This window comes from Glossina fuscipes, unplaced genomic scaffold (assembly GCF_014805625.2).
Source record: "Glossina fuscipes isolate IAEA_lab_2018 unplaced genomic scaffold, Yale_Gfus_2 1, whole genome shotgun sequence".
Lineage (NCBI taxonomy): Eukaryota > Metazoa > Arthropoda > Insecta > Diptera > Glossinidae > Glossina > Glossina fuscipes.
The window spans coordinates 41,178,442-41,197,529 of NW_023998415.1; the positions used below are offsets into that span (position 1 = coordinate 41,178,442).

Below are 19,088 nucleotides of genomic sequence, written 5' to 3' on the forward strand. Positions count from 1 at the left end.
TTTTTTTTTTGCTTTATTTTTTATTTTCATTTTTATACTCTTAAGGATGGAAGACTACAATTGCTGCTGTTGCTACTGAGCAATTAATTATTTTTCTATTTTGTACTTTTGAGCAAATGAAGATAGAGCTAAAGACAGAGAGAGAGAGAGAGAGAGAGAGAGAAAATTAATTTCAATTGCTTTATCTTATCAAAACTAACTGGAAGCTTAATAGTTCACACGGGAGATTTGCATTTTAAAGAGCAAAATTATATAATATCATACATATGTGTAACTAAGCTATGTGTGTAATAAACAGGTTCATATGAAGAATGTAAATGAAATGAAAATAAAAAGTTTATTAAATTTTGTATAATTTTTTTTTTTGTTTTTGTTTTCTATAAGTAAATCATTAAATTTAATGAATAAATCTTAAACTTAGTTTAGTTACGTTACTGTACTTTACTATATTGTAAGAGTAGTACTCTTCACTTAACTATTACCCGTGCGATAATTAGGCATAAGTGTATTCATATGATTAACAATCCGGCATTATATATAATAGGGCTTTTGGGATTTTGAATTGACAGAAATATATATAACACATAATTATCTACAAGTGGACTAAACACGTTCATCATTAAGTACAACGATCAGTTTTCCTCGGTTAAAATAACTCTTTCAAAATTGCTATTTACTATAGTTTTTACATTTTTGATTATAATTCTTTACGAATTTTCCAATTTTATGGTCATCGATCAATCAAGAATATATATAAGATTCGCTATATATGTTTGTAAAGTAATGAAATAAGTTTCGGAGATTTTACAATATTTAAAAGTCGTGATCGGAGTCAATTTAGACCGGCTTGGCTTTAGTCGAGCTTAATCGAACAAATATAAAATCGATTCAACGATTCGTTTATGTCTTGTTTCAATGATAAGTTCAATGACAATTTACAAGTCAGTTAAGTCGCACCGACATGAATGATGTCGATTATGCGAATATTAGCAAAAGCTGTCTAAAAATCCGTTTTGATGCAGTTATATGTTGTACGATATTTGCATTACATTATACTAAGTGAACGGATTCGGATTGTTTCCAGCAATCAAATATCTTATGTATATCCTGTGGTGCAAGGTGTTTAAAAAAAAGTGAGTCCTTTTGCAACGTATGCAACACTGAAAGCAGAGTTACTTTATTTCGCCATTTTTTTTAAAATTCAATTTATTGCGCCGATAATTAATTGGGTCCATTTATCGATACTAGATCAATTCCAAAAAAAAAAAAAAAGAAGCACTTGTAAAAAATCAATGAATTAAATGTTATATATATATATATATATACTTAATGCCGTTTAAATATGGATTTGTTGTTAAGTGAAAACTACTGTATCTTGATATACTATACTATATCTAAATCTAGAGGACTACGTCCCTTCTTTTATCAAATATATAATCATAAGTGAAATAAAGGAAAGGAAAATAATGTATAAGTATTTAAATAAAGTTATAAAAGAAGAGAATGTTTTACGAATGCATGTAATCATGTATTACATTATACAAGAATGGAATGATAAGTTAAGAAGATTATATTATATTTATGTATTATTTCAGGTTCATTGCAGGAAATTCATTTAAATATTTCTATTTTCTAAAAGAGGAACAACTATCAATCAAATAATAAAAAAGAAAGAAGGGCACCCATCCTCCTCCATTTTATGCTATTTTTCCTTTCACGCATTATTACTATTATTCTTATTATTATTATTATTATTATTCCGAGTCTATCTATGTTCCTTTGAGAAGCAAATATAAATTGATTCACAGGAAGTGTGAGCTGCTGCGGTTGCGGCGCTTGTTTAGAAGGATTATAAAAAATAGAATCGGAACCTATGGAATTTGGTTACAGATAATTTTTCTCTTTTGAAAAATTTTGTGCTATCAACAGACAGACAGACAGACGAGTACTGTGAAAATTTTTCAAAATTTTGCATTAGTTGTTGGTCAAATATGTTTGTTTCGCAAAGTCAACAAAAGAAAGTAGTTTTTAATTATTATTAAGTGCGTCGCCTTCATTTCGCAATTAGCTACGCACTTTTAAATATATCCTTACATATTTTTCTGTTTTTTTTTTTTCTTTTTTATACTGATAGGCGTGCAATTTTTTGTTGTTTTTTTTATTTTTTTTTTTTATCTTATTTCACATACCAGGCTCAAAACATAATGCTGGCAAATGTTCTTTTTAAAATTTCATATGCCTCTCTAAAAGAGCTAAGAGATAATTTACTTATATATACAACTTATAACAATGATTTACTGATAATATTTTCTCTAGTATTCGCGTACTCTTAAGTAAGGAATGGCCAGCCCTTTAAACCGGAGAGTTAGCAAAATTTTTTTAAGGCCTAGGGATTTGCAAGACAAAGGAATCTCGTAAACACATTGACATGAGATTGCGGGGAAACCGTTGTGGCCCCTTAAGCCTAAATGCGAAGAAGATCGCTCCAGTATATCTCTTTACTAAACTATAATGACTCAGTACGAGGAGAACCCATACGTTTATGTTTATAAATATCTTTGAGTCATTAAATCCATTTGTTAGAGAGTTTAGATCAAGACTACGTTTCCAATAATTTTGTGAATACCTCTACACCTTTCGGCACTCGAATATGAGAGACCTTGAAAATTAGGTAAATAGTGGATTTTTTAAGCAACTATGCTTACATATATAAAAAAGAATTTGCGTCAGAGGTAGGCTCTGCGTCTGCGATTAAATAAATTCTCGTTTAACTTGAATTCTAAGACTAAAGTCCTAAAGCATTAGCATCTAAGGCTTTCGGCTTTATTAAAAACAGTACCGCACTTGAGATTTGAACCCACGACCATTGCGTTGCTAGTCGAGACTCTTACCTACTCGAACACTCAGGCGGATCTCGTAGCAACAATATATAAGTTTAAATGCGTTACTTTTGATTCCATTCAGTAATTAAAGTAAGTGCGATACGATATGAGAAGTATTACGCTTTGTCATTATGTGATAGAAACTGGAATTGTTAAGAAAATTGTTTCAATTACGCTTTCTGGCTGTTTCACATTTATTCATTAACTTCCGTGCACGATAGACCTGGGAAAATAAGGTCGGGGTTTTATCTAATGTATTTAAACTATTTTCTACTGATCGTTTTTACGATTGTACGAAAAACTTACTAAGCGATAATATATACTGTATAAATTATTACCACAATATTTCTATTACATAAGATACTTAGAGAATTATATAGAATTAAAAAAGTAAACGTTTTCTTTCAATTTTAGGTGAAACGATATACATGTAATTTTAGAAATGATTAAGAAAATTCTATCGAAAAAGCTATTTCTATATATCAACAATATTCATACATATGTACTTGTATATATATATATATATATATATATATATAAATATATATGCCTACAATATACACACACTACATATCTGAAATTGTAGTTTGATTACTTAAAAGACTAATAACAAAAAAAAAAAAAAAAATTAGATACATTATAAACAATTTACAACTTTTAAAATTAAAAAGAAAAAAAAAAAAAAAAAAAACAAATGAATAAAAAAATCTATTTTATGGACTAAAGTCTAGGAAAAAAAAAAAAAACGAAAACCCGTAAGTAAATAAAAAAGTTATGATTGATACACTTTTATAAATAAATGTTTCAAGTATATTTTTGTGCTAAATATTTTGTATTATTTTTACTAATACTAAAGGAAGATTCAAAGAGTATGAAATAGGATAGGATTGTATCGTATCGAATACAAATGAAAACTGATAAAAATATATATATATATAAACAATTAATTATAAGAAAAAAGTGAATAAAAAGAAATAAATTAAAATTCTTGATATCAATAAAAATTTTTAGAATTTTAAATATTCACAGAAAGTCTCATAAGCAATTCACTTTGCACGTTACCCAGTTACCTAGAATCGCCTATATTCAGAAGATATATATATATATATATATATTTTTTTTTTTTTTTTTCAAGAAATAAATAAACACTCAATTCAGAATGTTGGGCAGCATTTTATAAATAGTTCAGTCGATTTCTCAATAGTCATTTAAGCGCCATTGTTGATACTTGCAACCTTCAAATGAGTTTTTCATGAAAAACATGTTTTACGTCTATCACTGTACTACTGGTTTTTTCAAATTTCGCTTTATTGTCCGATTGAAATTCCTGAAAGCGTATCATTGGCGACTTGATTGTTTGACAAACAAAATGAATTAGTGAATTCGATGGGCGATTCTCGAATCTTTTTAAAAAAAAAAAAGACGCGATCTCGATGTAAATCATTTTAACAAAGGTTTCCTAGTTATGCTTTAAGAAAACTGTTGCTTCATTACCTACCTGGCTACCTATGTAAATGTATGCATCACTCATAGCAGTAAAAATTCGGGAAAATTTATACTTGAGAAAACGTTTAATTTTCATATATAAATTTGGAAAAAAATGACGTTATTAGTAGCTTTAGCGCAGATATGATAACACTATCACTTAAGGGAAGTGAATTTTATTATCTGTATAGGTGTTCTCTTCCGATTAATTACCGTTGGAAAGTCAAGGACATTAAACCGCACATTCTTGATAGAAGTGTAATTCTATTTATATAGGCCTTTGGTTTATTCTTCAAGTGTCCTTCAAAACCGGACTTAATCGCAATTGCCTTACAATTCGTTAACGAATATCACTTCGATACTCGGAATCGTGGCCATTTTTCTCCATATCGTGGAGATCCTTACAACTGACTGATTGCAAAATCAGATGATATAGAAATATATATATATATATATATATATATATATTTTTTTTTTTTTTTTTTTTTTTTTTTAGTATTACAAACGAAATTAATTACTTGCTATGAAGGCAAGAAAGAAAAAAAAAGTAGAAGGTATAAAAGCGGTGAGCGTAAAAATTATTTCTTTTTTTCTCTTTTGATTTTATATAAATTCGCGTCATCTAAACATTGAGTGCGACTGCATGAAATTTTATTTATACAACATCATCAGAAAGTATATAATTATGATGATGAAATTTTTATAATACGGAAAAAAAGGAGACGAAAGATCGTAGGGAAGCCACTTACTATTAAAAACTACTGTACTGTATGTTGAAATGTAGAAGAGAAATGAAGAAGTGGTTGTGGCAATAAATGCGATTTTTTTTCACATTTTTTTTTTTTTTCTTCTTCATTTTCTGTGAAAGAAACACCCCATTGATTCATTTTAAAGTGAAATGAATGAATCAAATAGTAGAATAATAAAAATAAATGAAAATTTTAATAATAATAACAGAAACATTGTAAGATGTCTTTGTAAGAAGAAGAAATTGTTGTGGTGCTTAGTTTTCTTTTAATTTTGTTTTTATATGTTCTTCACTTCGTCTTTTATTATTAATTTTGTATATATAGAGCATATGCCTTGGAAAGTCTTACAATTATTTTTTATTTTTAATTTATGATATTTTTAATGCACTGCAGTTACATTTAGAATTTTGTAGCATTACTGTATTACGCTTAGGCAGTATTATGCGCGAGAGGGGCGAGAGGACGTGTAATATATAAATAAATAGAACGTAGCAGAGAAAAATGTCAAGTGAAAAAGGAAAACTTCAAGAATTTATAGCAGCTTTATGAAATATTGACTTTCAACTGTTCGTGTGTCAGTGTAAAAGGAGAAATTTTTCTTCGTGTCCACTTCAAGTGGCTGTAAGACATGTCCTGGTAATGTTTGCTACATTAATCTGATGATTTTATTCCAGCCAGAAGAGAGAGCGCGCCATACATTTTAAATAATTTGATAAATTTCTTAAATTCTTTTTAACAATATCCTTAAATTAATTTAAACAATATTAAAATATAATAAAAATAATAATAATAATAATACAAATAATAATAATAAATATAATAAAAATACTAATAAAAATATTTGCCTTTACGGAATTATATTTTAGGAATTATTTGCAGGCGACTCTTATTACCAAAAAAAAAAAAAAATTAAGATCCAACGACTCATCAGACTATTCGCCAATTACGAGCTTATCGGTAGGTACAAGTTCTTTACAGAAATAATTGCAAATAGTTTACATAATCAAAGAAGGATGCAAAAAAGGAATCCAAGGATGCAAAGAACAAATTATAACTGACGTTGTGCCATAATAGGCCAAACTATACAAGAGGAAAGGAATTTAAGTCTAGCATACATGGATTATAAGAACGGATTTGACCCGAAAGCGCATGACCACCTCACTACATTTCTTGCGCCAACCAGAAGATAATTGAATAATCAAGCTATGTATAGGTAATGAAATAACCAATCGAATTCCGATCTGGAGGCCGTTTGTCAAGAGCGACGCACTGAGTTTGCTATGATTTTGCTCAGGATTGCAGACAATTGAACAAGGAGGAAGATGAGGTCAGATACCGGGATACCGAGGTTTGTATTGTAACCATCTAATGTGCATGGACGTATTGTCGCAACAAAAAAAGCTACATAGAGCCCATCATTTCCGCCCACCAATTTAGTAAAGGCAATGGCATGGAATTTGGATGGCAAAAGTTCAAAAAGATAAATGCCAAATTTGGAGAACTCCGTTAAAACGAAGACTCATTTTCATTTCACACTGGTAACATAATGGAAAAGTGGGGCATCCAAGAAGGCAATGAATAACTGATTTTCTCGAATGAAAAGATGTGGTGGCGACTCGCATTTCAGAAAACGTTAGTGACGATATCGGAAACCAGTTTCAATTCACAGCAAGAATGTGAAGCTAAGCTATACTAGTCCGCATCTACGTCTTTGGAATAGTTGAATGGAGTAGCAAGGACCTTGGTGAAGGAAATAGACCAATATGAGCGATCGTGTACAAGTGCAACGCAATAGCGAGTTAAGCTGCTGCATCAACTCGGCGGCTGTGGGATAGCAAGTCCACCATCGAGTCTATGTTATGCACAGTTGAAAAACTTAAGGACATCCCTTAGATCGCAAACAAGGCGCCGTATTACAGAAGTGTTGATGAAAACAGATAAATAATTAATTACATGCCACTAAATTTAAGTAGCAGCAGCTATCAGATATCAAGCAACGTATTATATGGCACCAACAGATATTATGTAATTGGATCCAAAAACCGGAGATACGATAGTTCAAACGAGTACATATTAATGGTTAGACAGAAGGGAGCTAGCGGAAGACTTTATCGTTGCTATACAAGAACAAATAATATCTACACGGAATTACCGCAAGAAGATATATAATGAGACAAGAGGCTTATGTCGAAAATGCAAAACTTGTATTGAAAAAATAAATCATACGCAAATCGGCGAAGGGACAACATTAGCCAACAGACAGCACGCGCGGAGACATAGCTAGGTGTGCAAAATAAAGCATCAGAGATTGGCAGAAAAACACAATATCCAGATGCTTCATGTCCCATATTACAAGAGCAGGCAGGGTGTCGCTAATAGAAAACGATAAGTAATAACTAATCGAGCTATCAACGCCAATAAGCCGGTCGTACTAAATTGGCAGAACAAGATTATCAACACTGCATATGTCATAGTCCCGATACGAAATAAAACGTACAAACAGCGTACTCCAATAAGGTTACTAAGCACTACACTAAGCTGGCACAAGTTTGTTAGTATAGTTCCCATCGTGATACCATGTACCGTAGACGATAACGACAACAACACGCCTAAAATGTTTAGATATATATATAAGGCACTGTAGAAGACAGAGAATGCTTTGCTGCTCTTTATAGTGAACTTGACACGCAGTTCTATTTGCAAAATAGCTGAGCCAAATCCCTAGGTGTAATACACCCGGGGACGGATGAATTCCCAGTCCTAAGCTGTGGATTGTAATAATTCGTTATAATAATTATAATAATAATAAATAATAATGAATAATAATGATGATAAAAATAAATAATAGTAACAGCAACAATTATGAATAAATAATAATAATAATAATAATAATAATAATAATAATAACAATAAGAAATAAGCTAATCAAGTTAGTTTAAAGGGAGGGGTTTGAGGGGAACAAATTAACGTGAAACTACGGTTTAATTGTAAATGATTTTTTAATAAGAAAGTAAATAAATTGAAAAAAGAAACGAGTGATGAGGATGGGGGGTGAGTGTATTACTTGCATGCAAACAAACGTACAATGGCCGGCCTATGTAGTACCCAAACACCCACTTTGGCCATTTGAGCTTGAACGCCCTTTGCTTGTAGTCCTTTGACGGCTCCTTCTGCATACGCTGGACACTCAAAGTCCACAAAACCGTAGCCTAAAATCGTAGTATACCATCAAAAATTCAATTAATCATTTTCTGAATTAAATCAATTAAGAAACGAATGCGTAAATATTAAAACAACATCTAATATATATAAATATATATATATATATATATATATATATATATATATAACTAAAAAAAGCAAGCATTCCTTCTTATTCAAAATTATTATTAAAATTTGTTAGTTAGAATTTGGAAATATTATTAGGATCCTTTCTTCTTCTTTTGCACGAGATGGGCTTGTAAGGCCTGATTAAAAATTTATTACACAAATATCCCATAAGGACATAGAATTTGCATTTCTTAAAAAAACAAGTAAGAGAGTTTATATTCGCATAGGGGGGCGAATGCTAAATACCCATTGCCTCCTCACACATGCTTATTCTTGATTGTATTGATTGATGGTCTTAATTTCATCCATTCATATTTCACATACATTTATTTATGTTAATTATGTTAAATTACAAATAGATAGATAGACATCTAAAGCCTAAAAGTTGTTACGTATTCATAACAAATATCGAATGAATTTCACTTTTATTAAATTTTCTTTGCAGACTATTTGACTTCGAAGCGGATCGCGTCCCTTTAAGCGGGCGGCGGAATTGTTAATAGTTTCAACAATATGCGGACAGATGGATTAAAAGCATGTCCTTGATCAAAAATATCGTTCATATCTTTTCATCATTTTCATTTTTTCTTAGCGACAGTGGGTATCAATATCAATATCAATTATATTCTATATACAATTAACTAGGGGTGCATTTAATGATATAAATAAAAAATGTAATTAAACTTTTTTTTCTTTGTTTTAATTTTGATTTATAAAAGAAAAAAAAACGAAATTAAAAAACAAAAATAAAATTTGTAAATATGTGGAAAAATCATAACATGATTGAAAAATTATTATTAATAAAAAAAAAAATTATTATTAAGATTTCAAGAAATATATATTTTTTCAAATTTCGTTAACAATATTTACAACATAACAAAAGAGAAAAAGATAAACCTTTATACACACACACATTGAGATAAAGAATACAAGAAATTAATAATAATAACGAAAGTAAAATACAGATGAATAGTATGGTGAAGAGAAAAAATACCTTTACATTTGTTTGTTGTCTTGTCTAAAATGGCTTTGGTTGATATAATGGTTCCATATCTAAAAGAAACAACGCACACAAATACATTATCACATTAAAATATCATATAATATCATATTATGTACTTAATGACACACAGAATAAATAAAAATAGATTCAGCAAAATTGTAGTCATTTTGTTGTTGTTGTCTCTGCGCCTTTAAAAGTGGCCCCAAAATATTTAGTGTTTCACTTAATTGATTGATCACCATTACAGATGTTTGTAAAGACTCTCAGATCGATATTAGAAGTGAAGATGAAACTTATATCGACTAGCGCCGAGAGAACGTATGCTATGTTCTCGCTATTTACCTAAGCTTACGTGACAGCGAGACATGTTCCGGACATGTAGATAAAAAGATGGATAAGACTAAATCGATTCATGATCTTTCGTCCAATAATAATAAGGAAGTAGTTGCTTATGATCATGCAAGTAATCATTGACGGGCAATTTTTCTATTCATTCACCCATTTTGAGTGCCTGCTATCAAAGACCTCATTAAATATATTATATATATATATATGTTATGTATAAATTCTGAAACGATTTAACAGATTCCTTTGATGCGTACGCTGGTCTGTATTTCTGTATACTGTCTGTACTGCTTGTTGCAACGATCACTGATATGTATTCGTGGATGCTGAACACGGCGAACAAGTTTGAAAGTGGCCGTCATCTACCCATAACCCAAGGTCATAATAAACTCGAACCTTATTTAATAATTTAAGCAGAGCTCTAAACTTTAGTGTGTCTATCTATTTGCAAGAGTGATCTATAGAATCAATGTAGAAGCGATTCCGATCGAATAACTGGCATAATTACACTTAATATTCCGCTTGTGCATAAAATCATTCGCATTAAAAGTATGAGGTAAGCAGGATGCAGAAGAAAGAGGAGACGGTTGTACCAGAAATGCTCAACCTGATAAAAGAAACTGAAAGAAAATTGACCAATGACATTATTTCTCAGCGTAGCGTTCTTTTAGCTCGATTCACTCTTCCCGATACGGTTTTCGGAATAAGAGATGTCGAGCTCGTTAAAATAGCCGTCGACAGTAAATTTCATCGCTTCTTTGTTGGAAAATTTTATACTGTCGAACCGTTTGTCCCAGTTTGGGAAAAGAAATCGACTCGAGAGAATAAATTCTAGCAAATAAGGTTTGAATTCGGCAATCGCGGCAAGGGAAGTGCGAATTGGTACATTGTCCTGAGAAAATGCACTGCAAGTACAACAAGTTTGCGAAAGTTTTGTTACTGATTCTTTTTCCTTATACCGCGCACATCTCAGGAAGTCTATGCCATGAGCGGGAGATGTGAGCTCTTTTTCAACCTATGGGTTTAATTGTCCATTCCATTCTTGTTCCAAATGAGACCCACACTCTGTGTAGAACTCTAGTTTTTTCCGGCTAGCTTGCACATTACCAGTCGCTGGTCATTCAATATCATCCGACATATATTCTTTATTATTTCTGACGTGGTTACCGCATTTAATTGATCACTGCTATGCATCCCTTGGTGCAGCTGGACTTACTCATTAAACGAACTGAGAATTTTTGAATGGAAAAATTGTAACACATATGCTTGAACAGTTTTTTTTTTTCATCTTTGCAAATTTACTGGAAGCCTGCACTACTGGCGAACTATATACGAACCAAACTATAATACGAAATAATGAAACGTCTCTAGGCGTTGCTACCTTTAGGCTATAATTAGGTTTTTTCAGGTCGGGCGTTTCTGGAACTGTCCTCGTATCTTGGAATTGGCTTCGTATACATGTGTGCAGCTATCTTTATTAAAAAGTTTTTTTTTTTTTTTTTGTTTAATAGAGTAATGAGCAAATTGCGTACAGCACAAAGTAATCAAAGTTATGTTCTTTCTAAAGAGAATGTAATTTCGTTTTGGTTTGGAGGAAACATTCACATATTGATTATTATTGAACTCATTGTAAGCAAGGACAAGGAAAAGAATTTTTGTATTAAAAAAATTTTCACACTTCATTCATTATAAGAACGCATAGGCTTGGAATCGATTGGATATTCAAATCTATTTGAAAAAATTTACTCTAACGCTGAAGTTATATATGAGAGAATGAATAAAAAGAATTACTTACTGTGCACACATAGTAACTAAATCTTTATCGGTTGTGCCTTGTTGTAAGCCGCGTATATAGAGATTTGTTTTTGACAATTGTTCACCTTGTTGATTTTGTGTTGTACCATTGTTAGGACCCATTGTTGTATTTGTATTGGTATTACTCAGACTAGTGCTTAATGTTCCGCTTTGGGATCCCGTATTCGATGAGCTGCTTGAGTTTGTATTACTTGGTGATGCTGCTGTTGGTACCCGTTGACCGTACTGAAAATAATCCATAATAAATAAAAGCAATCAATGCAAAGAATTAATTAAATAAGTCAATATAAAATTAATATGTAATAAATTTTATTATTATTATTTTTTTTTTTTGTTTCATAAAATGTTTATTAAATGTTTTTTCTTTCCTTTTTTTTTTTTTTGTGTTTTTGTCGATGTTTTCCCTGTTGCTAAAATCTAATATCGAGAGCGTACACAGTAAATTTATCATCAAATGATTTGAGAGCACAGGTGTTGTATAATTTAACAAAGGACCCGAAGGGTTGAAAATGTAAGCAAACATACATATATATATATATATATATATATATATATATATATAGATGCATACATGTCAAATATGTAAATTTTATGTTTACTCAAATGCACACACATACACACGCAGAGACAATTTTCCATAGAGTAATAATGAACTTTATATTGATGTAACTAACCGTCGTCTCCGATATTCTCCATTTGTAGGTATATATGTACAATAAGTAGACATCGAAATTTATTTTTTCATTTGGATTTTTGTGGATTTATGCCATGTGTCTCCATATTTTGACTGCTTTTTTCTTTTTGTTTTTATTTTATTATTTGGCTTTTTTTTTTTTCCTTTTTGTTTCTCTGTAACAGTTATGCGGTGAATACATAATTTATATCTTTATCCATAACGGTTGTTGTTGTTGTTTAGCTTGTATTTTGAAATGATGCCAATAAAATTTTTAATGTTTCATGCATTCCAATAAATATAATACGTGCATACATATATATATATATATTAGATGGACCATTTGTATTTTCAGCATAAAAGGATTTAGATTAACACAGCTAAAGCCAGAGAACAAGAGATATATCATTAACAAATTTTTATAATTTTATTATTTATATGCAAAGATTATAAAGTTTTACAACAGTAACTTTCCTATTATTTCTCTTATTTAATAATAAAAAAAAAAAAAAAATAAATAAAATAAAATAAAATAAATACATTTCTACACAAGTAAGGAAATTATGGTGAATCTATGATACTTATTACTTGAGTGTTTGTGCATGTTTGTGCGCGTGTGCGTATGCGTCTGCAATGTAAAATTTCAAGCTTGATTCGTAGACTTAACTTGAGAACCTGTTCGAACCCATTCTATCTCTATATTTGCAGGGATGAACCTCTCGCCAGCGAACATCTGTTCGACGGGTGGAGATACGAGTGCGGATAACTCGACTCAGAAGGCTGTACTTGAATGTATGAAACCTTGGGGCCTTTTTCTTCAACATATATATATGCATTTTGGAAACGATTCTATTAACTTATTTTTCTTTTTCGTACAAATGCGGCAAATGATTACGATTAATAACGTATTCGATAATAGTACGTTCGTTGGTCAGTCTATAAACCGACTGAAATGGCACTTCGAATTTTGACAGCATCATGTCTAGACGTTAAGAATAAGAAATCAAATAATCATTCTCTTAAGCAGATATTGAAACACGCAAAGGTTTTCAATTATTATGACTTCATATGTTTTGTTTGCTAAAAGCGAACTATTTGTGAAGGCTAGTCCGGGCGCACAATGTTGCAGCACAATGATGTGCAACAGTTTCTGTACTTGTGCTCGTAACATTGAGAAATATTCGACAAGATGACATCAAATATAGTTTAGTCCTATGCACTTGTCCGTCTGTATGTTTGCTTGTTGCTAGAGCATATACGATTGTACAAATTGAGATAGGAAGGCGAAATTTCTAAGAAAGAGTTGTTCTAAGAAAGAGTTGGTAAAAAAAAAAAAAACATATCATCATCGAAAATATCAGTGTAGAAAAACTTTCAATCGATAAACCGCCACGCCTGTAATTTACAAAATAAAATGTAAAATTTAAATATTGGTTTGAGATGATGAGCACACAAATGCGTAAAGTTGTATTTTGAGAAATAAGTAAAATTTTGTGAAAATGACATTGTGTGAACTGCAAACCTCAGTGTAAACATCTTATGTGTGCAAGAAAATATTGTTATTAAATATTTACCGGATCTTAAAATATTTGAAATTTCAATTTATAATTAAATCATTTTAGGAATAGTTTTAATACAACACGTACGTAATATACATAAAAATGTCATGCAAATAGTTTACGTTTTTGTTCTGCAAGAATCTTTGATGACAGATATGAAATTCTTCATTTAACATCTAGGTTCATTGTTATCGCAGAAAGAAACAAGCAACCAAACCATTATAATCGGTTAAGGTCGACCATTAAATACCCTACCTTAAATCATTTCATCTCTAATCGTGCGCTTCACTTAATTTCATTATAATATACGAAATATCATTCGTCGTTATGTGAGCGAATCCAAATTGGACAAATTACTATTCTTATGAATGCCCAAAATTAGACCTCATCACCGTCCATAAAAAGAAAACCATAAAAAACATACCAATGCAAATATACATCTGCCAAATCGATATTTTAGACTAATGTCCATACGTCCAATATGTGTAATCACAATGTTATAAAAATTCGACCTTGTTATTATATAAAGGCGTTTTTGTGAGAGCATGTTCAGTAAATGGCCTCATGCCATCAAAATTTTCTATTTCTATTTTCTAGGCCAAAATGCAATCTTCTACCGAATTTGTCAATAAACACTCGATATACAGTCTTTCACTTTAAATGGTTTTTGTGTAAAAATGGCTCGAATCAACAATCAATATCATTCAAGCAAGGTTTGTTTGAATATTCCAAATTTAGTTAAAGCATGCCAAGCATTGTCACATGTCGGTTGAACACAAAGGTACATGGACAGATGTAAGACGCACAGGCGGACAATCAGAGAGATGGAAAGAGAGAAAGCTTACATCGTGTAATCGAAGATCTTTTCGGCTGATACGCACAACAAACTCACAAATGTACCACACCCTGGTTAGAGCATAAAAATAAACAAAAAAAAAAAAAAAAAATAAATATATATATATATATATAAAAAAAGTTTAAATTTAAAAAAAGACTTGCAAATACTTTATGCTCTATGGACGTAACGTTTGATTATTAAAAAGTGTTGCTGTTTTTCCCCCACCCCCGTAAGTTACTAACCTAAACAGGAACTTAATATACTCTTGACCCTTAAGTAAGGAAAGTAAAGCATATAAGCAAGAAAGCAATTCTATCTGCAGACTTTATAAAAAGGGCAACCAACAGTTGGCAAGATTATATTGTTATGCACTATTTAAATAAGTGTGCGTATGTGCGTGCATATGTGCTTATGTTTGTGTTTGTATCATCATAGTTTTACAAATAATTTCCGCAATATGCGTTTAATGTTGAAAACATGTCATCATACGTACTGTTCTATTTTGTTTTTGTATTCTCGTCACATATACACAAATACGCATATAAGCATGCCGATGTTTACTAAAAATGGATTATTATGTCATGCCATCGAGCAATCTAGACATAGTCGTATACGTGTATGCGTACGCCGCATGCATATATCTATACACTTAATAAATATATAAATATATAATGTTCTTGTGATGCAAGTAGTCAACCATTATAACCATATAATGAAAGAACTAATGTATGTATGCATGAGCGTACGAATATGCCATACATAAAGAAAATCATGCATATATATATATATATATATATATACTGAGGAGATGCCGAAGGGGAGCAATCGGCGGGAGTTTGTTATTTAAACTTAATTTGCATAAGGAATGGATTGGAATGGAATGCAGTGAGTTTGCATGTTACTGCCACACAATGATAACGCATATAATACATATTCAAAACATGTTATATGCATGTACGCAAATGCACACACGCTCAAACATAATTACAATTACTGTGTAACTGAAATAAAAAAAAAAAGAACACTTGAGCTACTATTTAATACGTTTATACAAGTTTGTGTGCATATGTATATATGTATATATCGTATCTTGTTATTAATAATACTTGAGACGCGCTACATCAGTTAAAATACATTTGTTATCTACTTAATAAAAATAGAAATTGTAGGACTGCGTGCGTGACGCTTGTGCATACATATGCCGCTTCGTATGCTTTTTATCAAGAGCTGTAATATTCTGTCATATTTTTCTATCCGTTGCTAAGGGATGGAGTTGTTGAACATTCAGATCATATATACATAATTTAGCGTCCATACAATTTTAAATCTCGCTGTTGCAAGAATTTGGGGAAAAATGTGAAATCCGGCAGATATGTTCAGGTTGAATCGCGCAAGCCATGTTTAGAAGTAGACCCAATCAATCTTATCAATCATTCAATCATTCTGACTTATTTTTATTAAATTATTCTACGGTCATCCGGGTTGAATGGGATTTCAGTTCATATATTTAGATTAGATAGAGTATTACCATCGAACAAAGAAACGTGACTGTCAATTCGGCATATCCTCGCTCAATCGTTAGCGTGGTAGATTATATTTTGATGAAGATTGTTGAATGGTCGTACAAGTTGTGAGTGTTAAGTCGGTAAAGACATAAAGACAACTAATGACTAGGCGCACGGCTCCTAGGCACCGACAGCTATTTATCTCTCTCTCTCTCTCTCTCTCTCTCTCTCCCCACTTTTTTCTGACCTTCGGTGTGTTACATATACAGGCGAGATACACTGTGTGATTGCTCATATAAATACATAAAAGTCTCAAAATGTAAATGGTCGCGGTCGGCCCATTAATTCTTTAACGGTTAAGACGATACAAGTAAGAAAATTATAATCGGGTATAACGCAATCCCTTGCACCATCACTTGCATCACTTTTTTGAAAACATTCCTAATTTGGCCGGGATAGGGCTATAAAGCCAACCATAGCTTAATCCGAACTGTTTTACAGAACTCTATTATGGCATTTGCACAGGTCTGTTAACGGATTTGATAAATCGTTTTGCGAATTTGTCTTCACAGACTTGCTGTATCTCCTGTTGATAATGACTAATGAAAAAAACCTGTGCTGTCATCGCAGTTTATATTATACTAGAGCAATGTCTTGCGGCTGACACAGCCGATTTGTATTAAAAACCTGCAAGAAAGAAGTATTAATGTTTTTATCAAATTTGGAGCCAGTGTCTGATTTTTTTACGACCGGGAGAACATTTTGCAAAGACGGACAGACGGACATGTCTAAATCGATTGAGAATTTGATCCCGATCATGAATATATATATTTTATGGATCCTCGAAACGTCCTTCTGTGGGGGATATAATCTCGCCAATCTTTCGACGGTAGGTTCACCTCATCCCTCCACCCCCTTTTTTATATCTTATAACTCTTGGGGTAAGCCTTATGCAATGTGCGTGAGTATGTGCAAAACACAAGCATTTGACATAGCCCCACTATCTGTCTGAAGTGTACCTATGTATTGTGTTTTCGTGTCGTTTCAAGTTATAGGCCGGATTTTAGGATCATTTTAATGAAATTTGGCATACTTTTGGATCGGACGGACCATTAAAAACAACAATCTTCAATTTCAAAACAATTGAAAAATACGCATTTGCAAGAAACGGTTTTTCTATATAAGATTAAGGTTTTAACTTGTTCTTTTAAAATAAGTTATTCAGAAGCTTTAGATAGGACTTTAATGCCGGTTTGTCACACTAAGAAATGAAGACTTAGTTAGAAAAAGATATATGAGACATATTAGACTATAATCAATTTATTATATCAATGATTAGTGTTATATCTGCTTGATTTTTTGCCCGAAAGGCTACGTGATGCACACAAGTATGAAACGTGATTACAAAAATAGCTTTAATTAATGTCATATGACAGAATATATGTATAATTTTGTATCAATGATTGATTAAATGAAATGATTGTCATCCTGAAGACTGGATAAATGTTATTACACGTTTCTTTGCATTATCTCCTTATGGAACCTGTTGAATGATTCATTTATCAATTCACGGAAGGACGCTTTACTTTGTCCAGCGTATAAGAAATTTGAATGATACAATGCAACCAAGTACGGATTTCTACCTGTTATGCTAGAATTAACCTTAGCGATCGATCAATAAAAAAAAAATACTCTTAGATTTCAATAGAAACTGAGCCGGTCTTCATTTTGTGACAATTTTGCTTATCATTTTGACTCATTTTCTGAACTTAATTTCCGAAAGCGTTAAATAATCCAGAATATTATTTAAATGTAGTTGTCTTACGAAATGACTTTTTTAAGAACTCGTCAAAGCACGCACTTGAGCGTACTTTTCAATGACATAAAAAACAATGAAAACTTCCTTTAGCATTGAATAAACATTAGATGAGTAATAACTATAAAAGATATATATAAATACATATATATATATATATATATGTATATATATACATATATGCATATATATGTATATATATACATATATGCATATATATGCATATATATATGTAATCACATGCTTTCAGATGTATATTTAACATGAACGGAAGCATTAAAGTTCTGTCTTAAGTCATAATAATGGAGAGGAGGATGTTTCATTATATTCGATTTAATAGAAAACTTTTTATAAGTACTATAACTTAAAAAGTTTCTCTATGTGCTTGCTTATACATACATATATATATATGTGATGTGAATGTACATTAAATAAATAATTCAATAAATTTCAACGCATAAAATTGTTTAACGCTGGTTTACGAGCTCGTCACGATAACAAATACATAAATAATACACGCAGACACGCAATACTCTACACAACCCTACACAGCTGTACATATCCATGTACCATTTTCAGCAATGTTTCTTCTTGGGCGATGACAGTACACCGAATTTGATCGCTCTGCAGCATTGCAGTGAAGCGCTGAATGTGCCGCGCACTTAGCTGAATGCAGCGCTGCACGTGGCGACTGCGCCGGACCTAATAAACTCTTGTACTACATGTGTTACAGGATATGACGAAGAGATATTAAACAATCAATAGCGAAATTTACCATGAAGGAGCACTTGCTTCTAACTTCTAATTTCTAAAGTTGTATTACTTACACTACACTACTTAACACTGACTTAATTAGTTATTTTGGCATTTTTATTGATCATCGGTCCTAAAATTGGTGCTTGTGTTTTGCTTGTCCAGGTTTGAGTCACTTGTTAGCAAATAACGTGAGCCGAAACAAAAGTGACAATAATAAAATCGTTCAATATCAGTTTTGCGCTAACACAAGCTTCTTAGTTTAGGAAAATCATAAATGAAGTTATAAAAAAAGGAGCAAATAGAAGGTCACTCAAAATAAGGCGGATAATCAT

General features: G+C 31.5%; 1 protein-coding gene across 6 annotated transcripts in view; it reads right to left on the reverse strand.

The window, feature by feature from the left end:
* LOC119632083 (protein alan shepard) overlaps window positions 1–19,088 on the reverse strand; it is a 147,164-nt gene that overhangs the window by 9,560 nt on the left and 118,516 nt on the right. For 3 of the 6 annotated variants that reach the window (XM_038024793.1, XM_038024790.1, XM_038024794.1), the window contains exons 2-4: window positions 11,590–11,834; window positions 9,441–9,499; window positions 8,201–8,325 (exon numbers count right to left, since the gene is read on the reverse strand). In XM_038024793.1, coding sequence (XP_037880721.1) covers window positions 8,201–8,325; window positions 9,441–9,499; window positions 11,590–11,834 — 429 coding nt within the window. Of the gene's footprint in view, window positions 1–8,200; window positions 8,326–9,440; window positions 9,500–11,589; window positions 11,835–12,283; window positions 12,306–19,088 lie in introns of those variants that run through there. The other 3 variants (XM_038024795.1, XM_038024791.1, XM_038024792.1) reach the window with 3 other exon arrangements.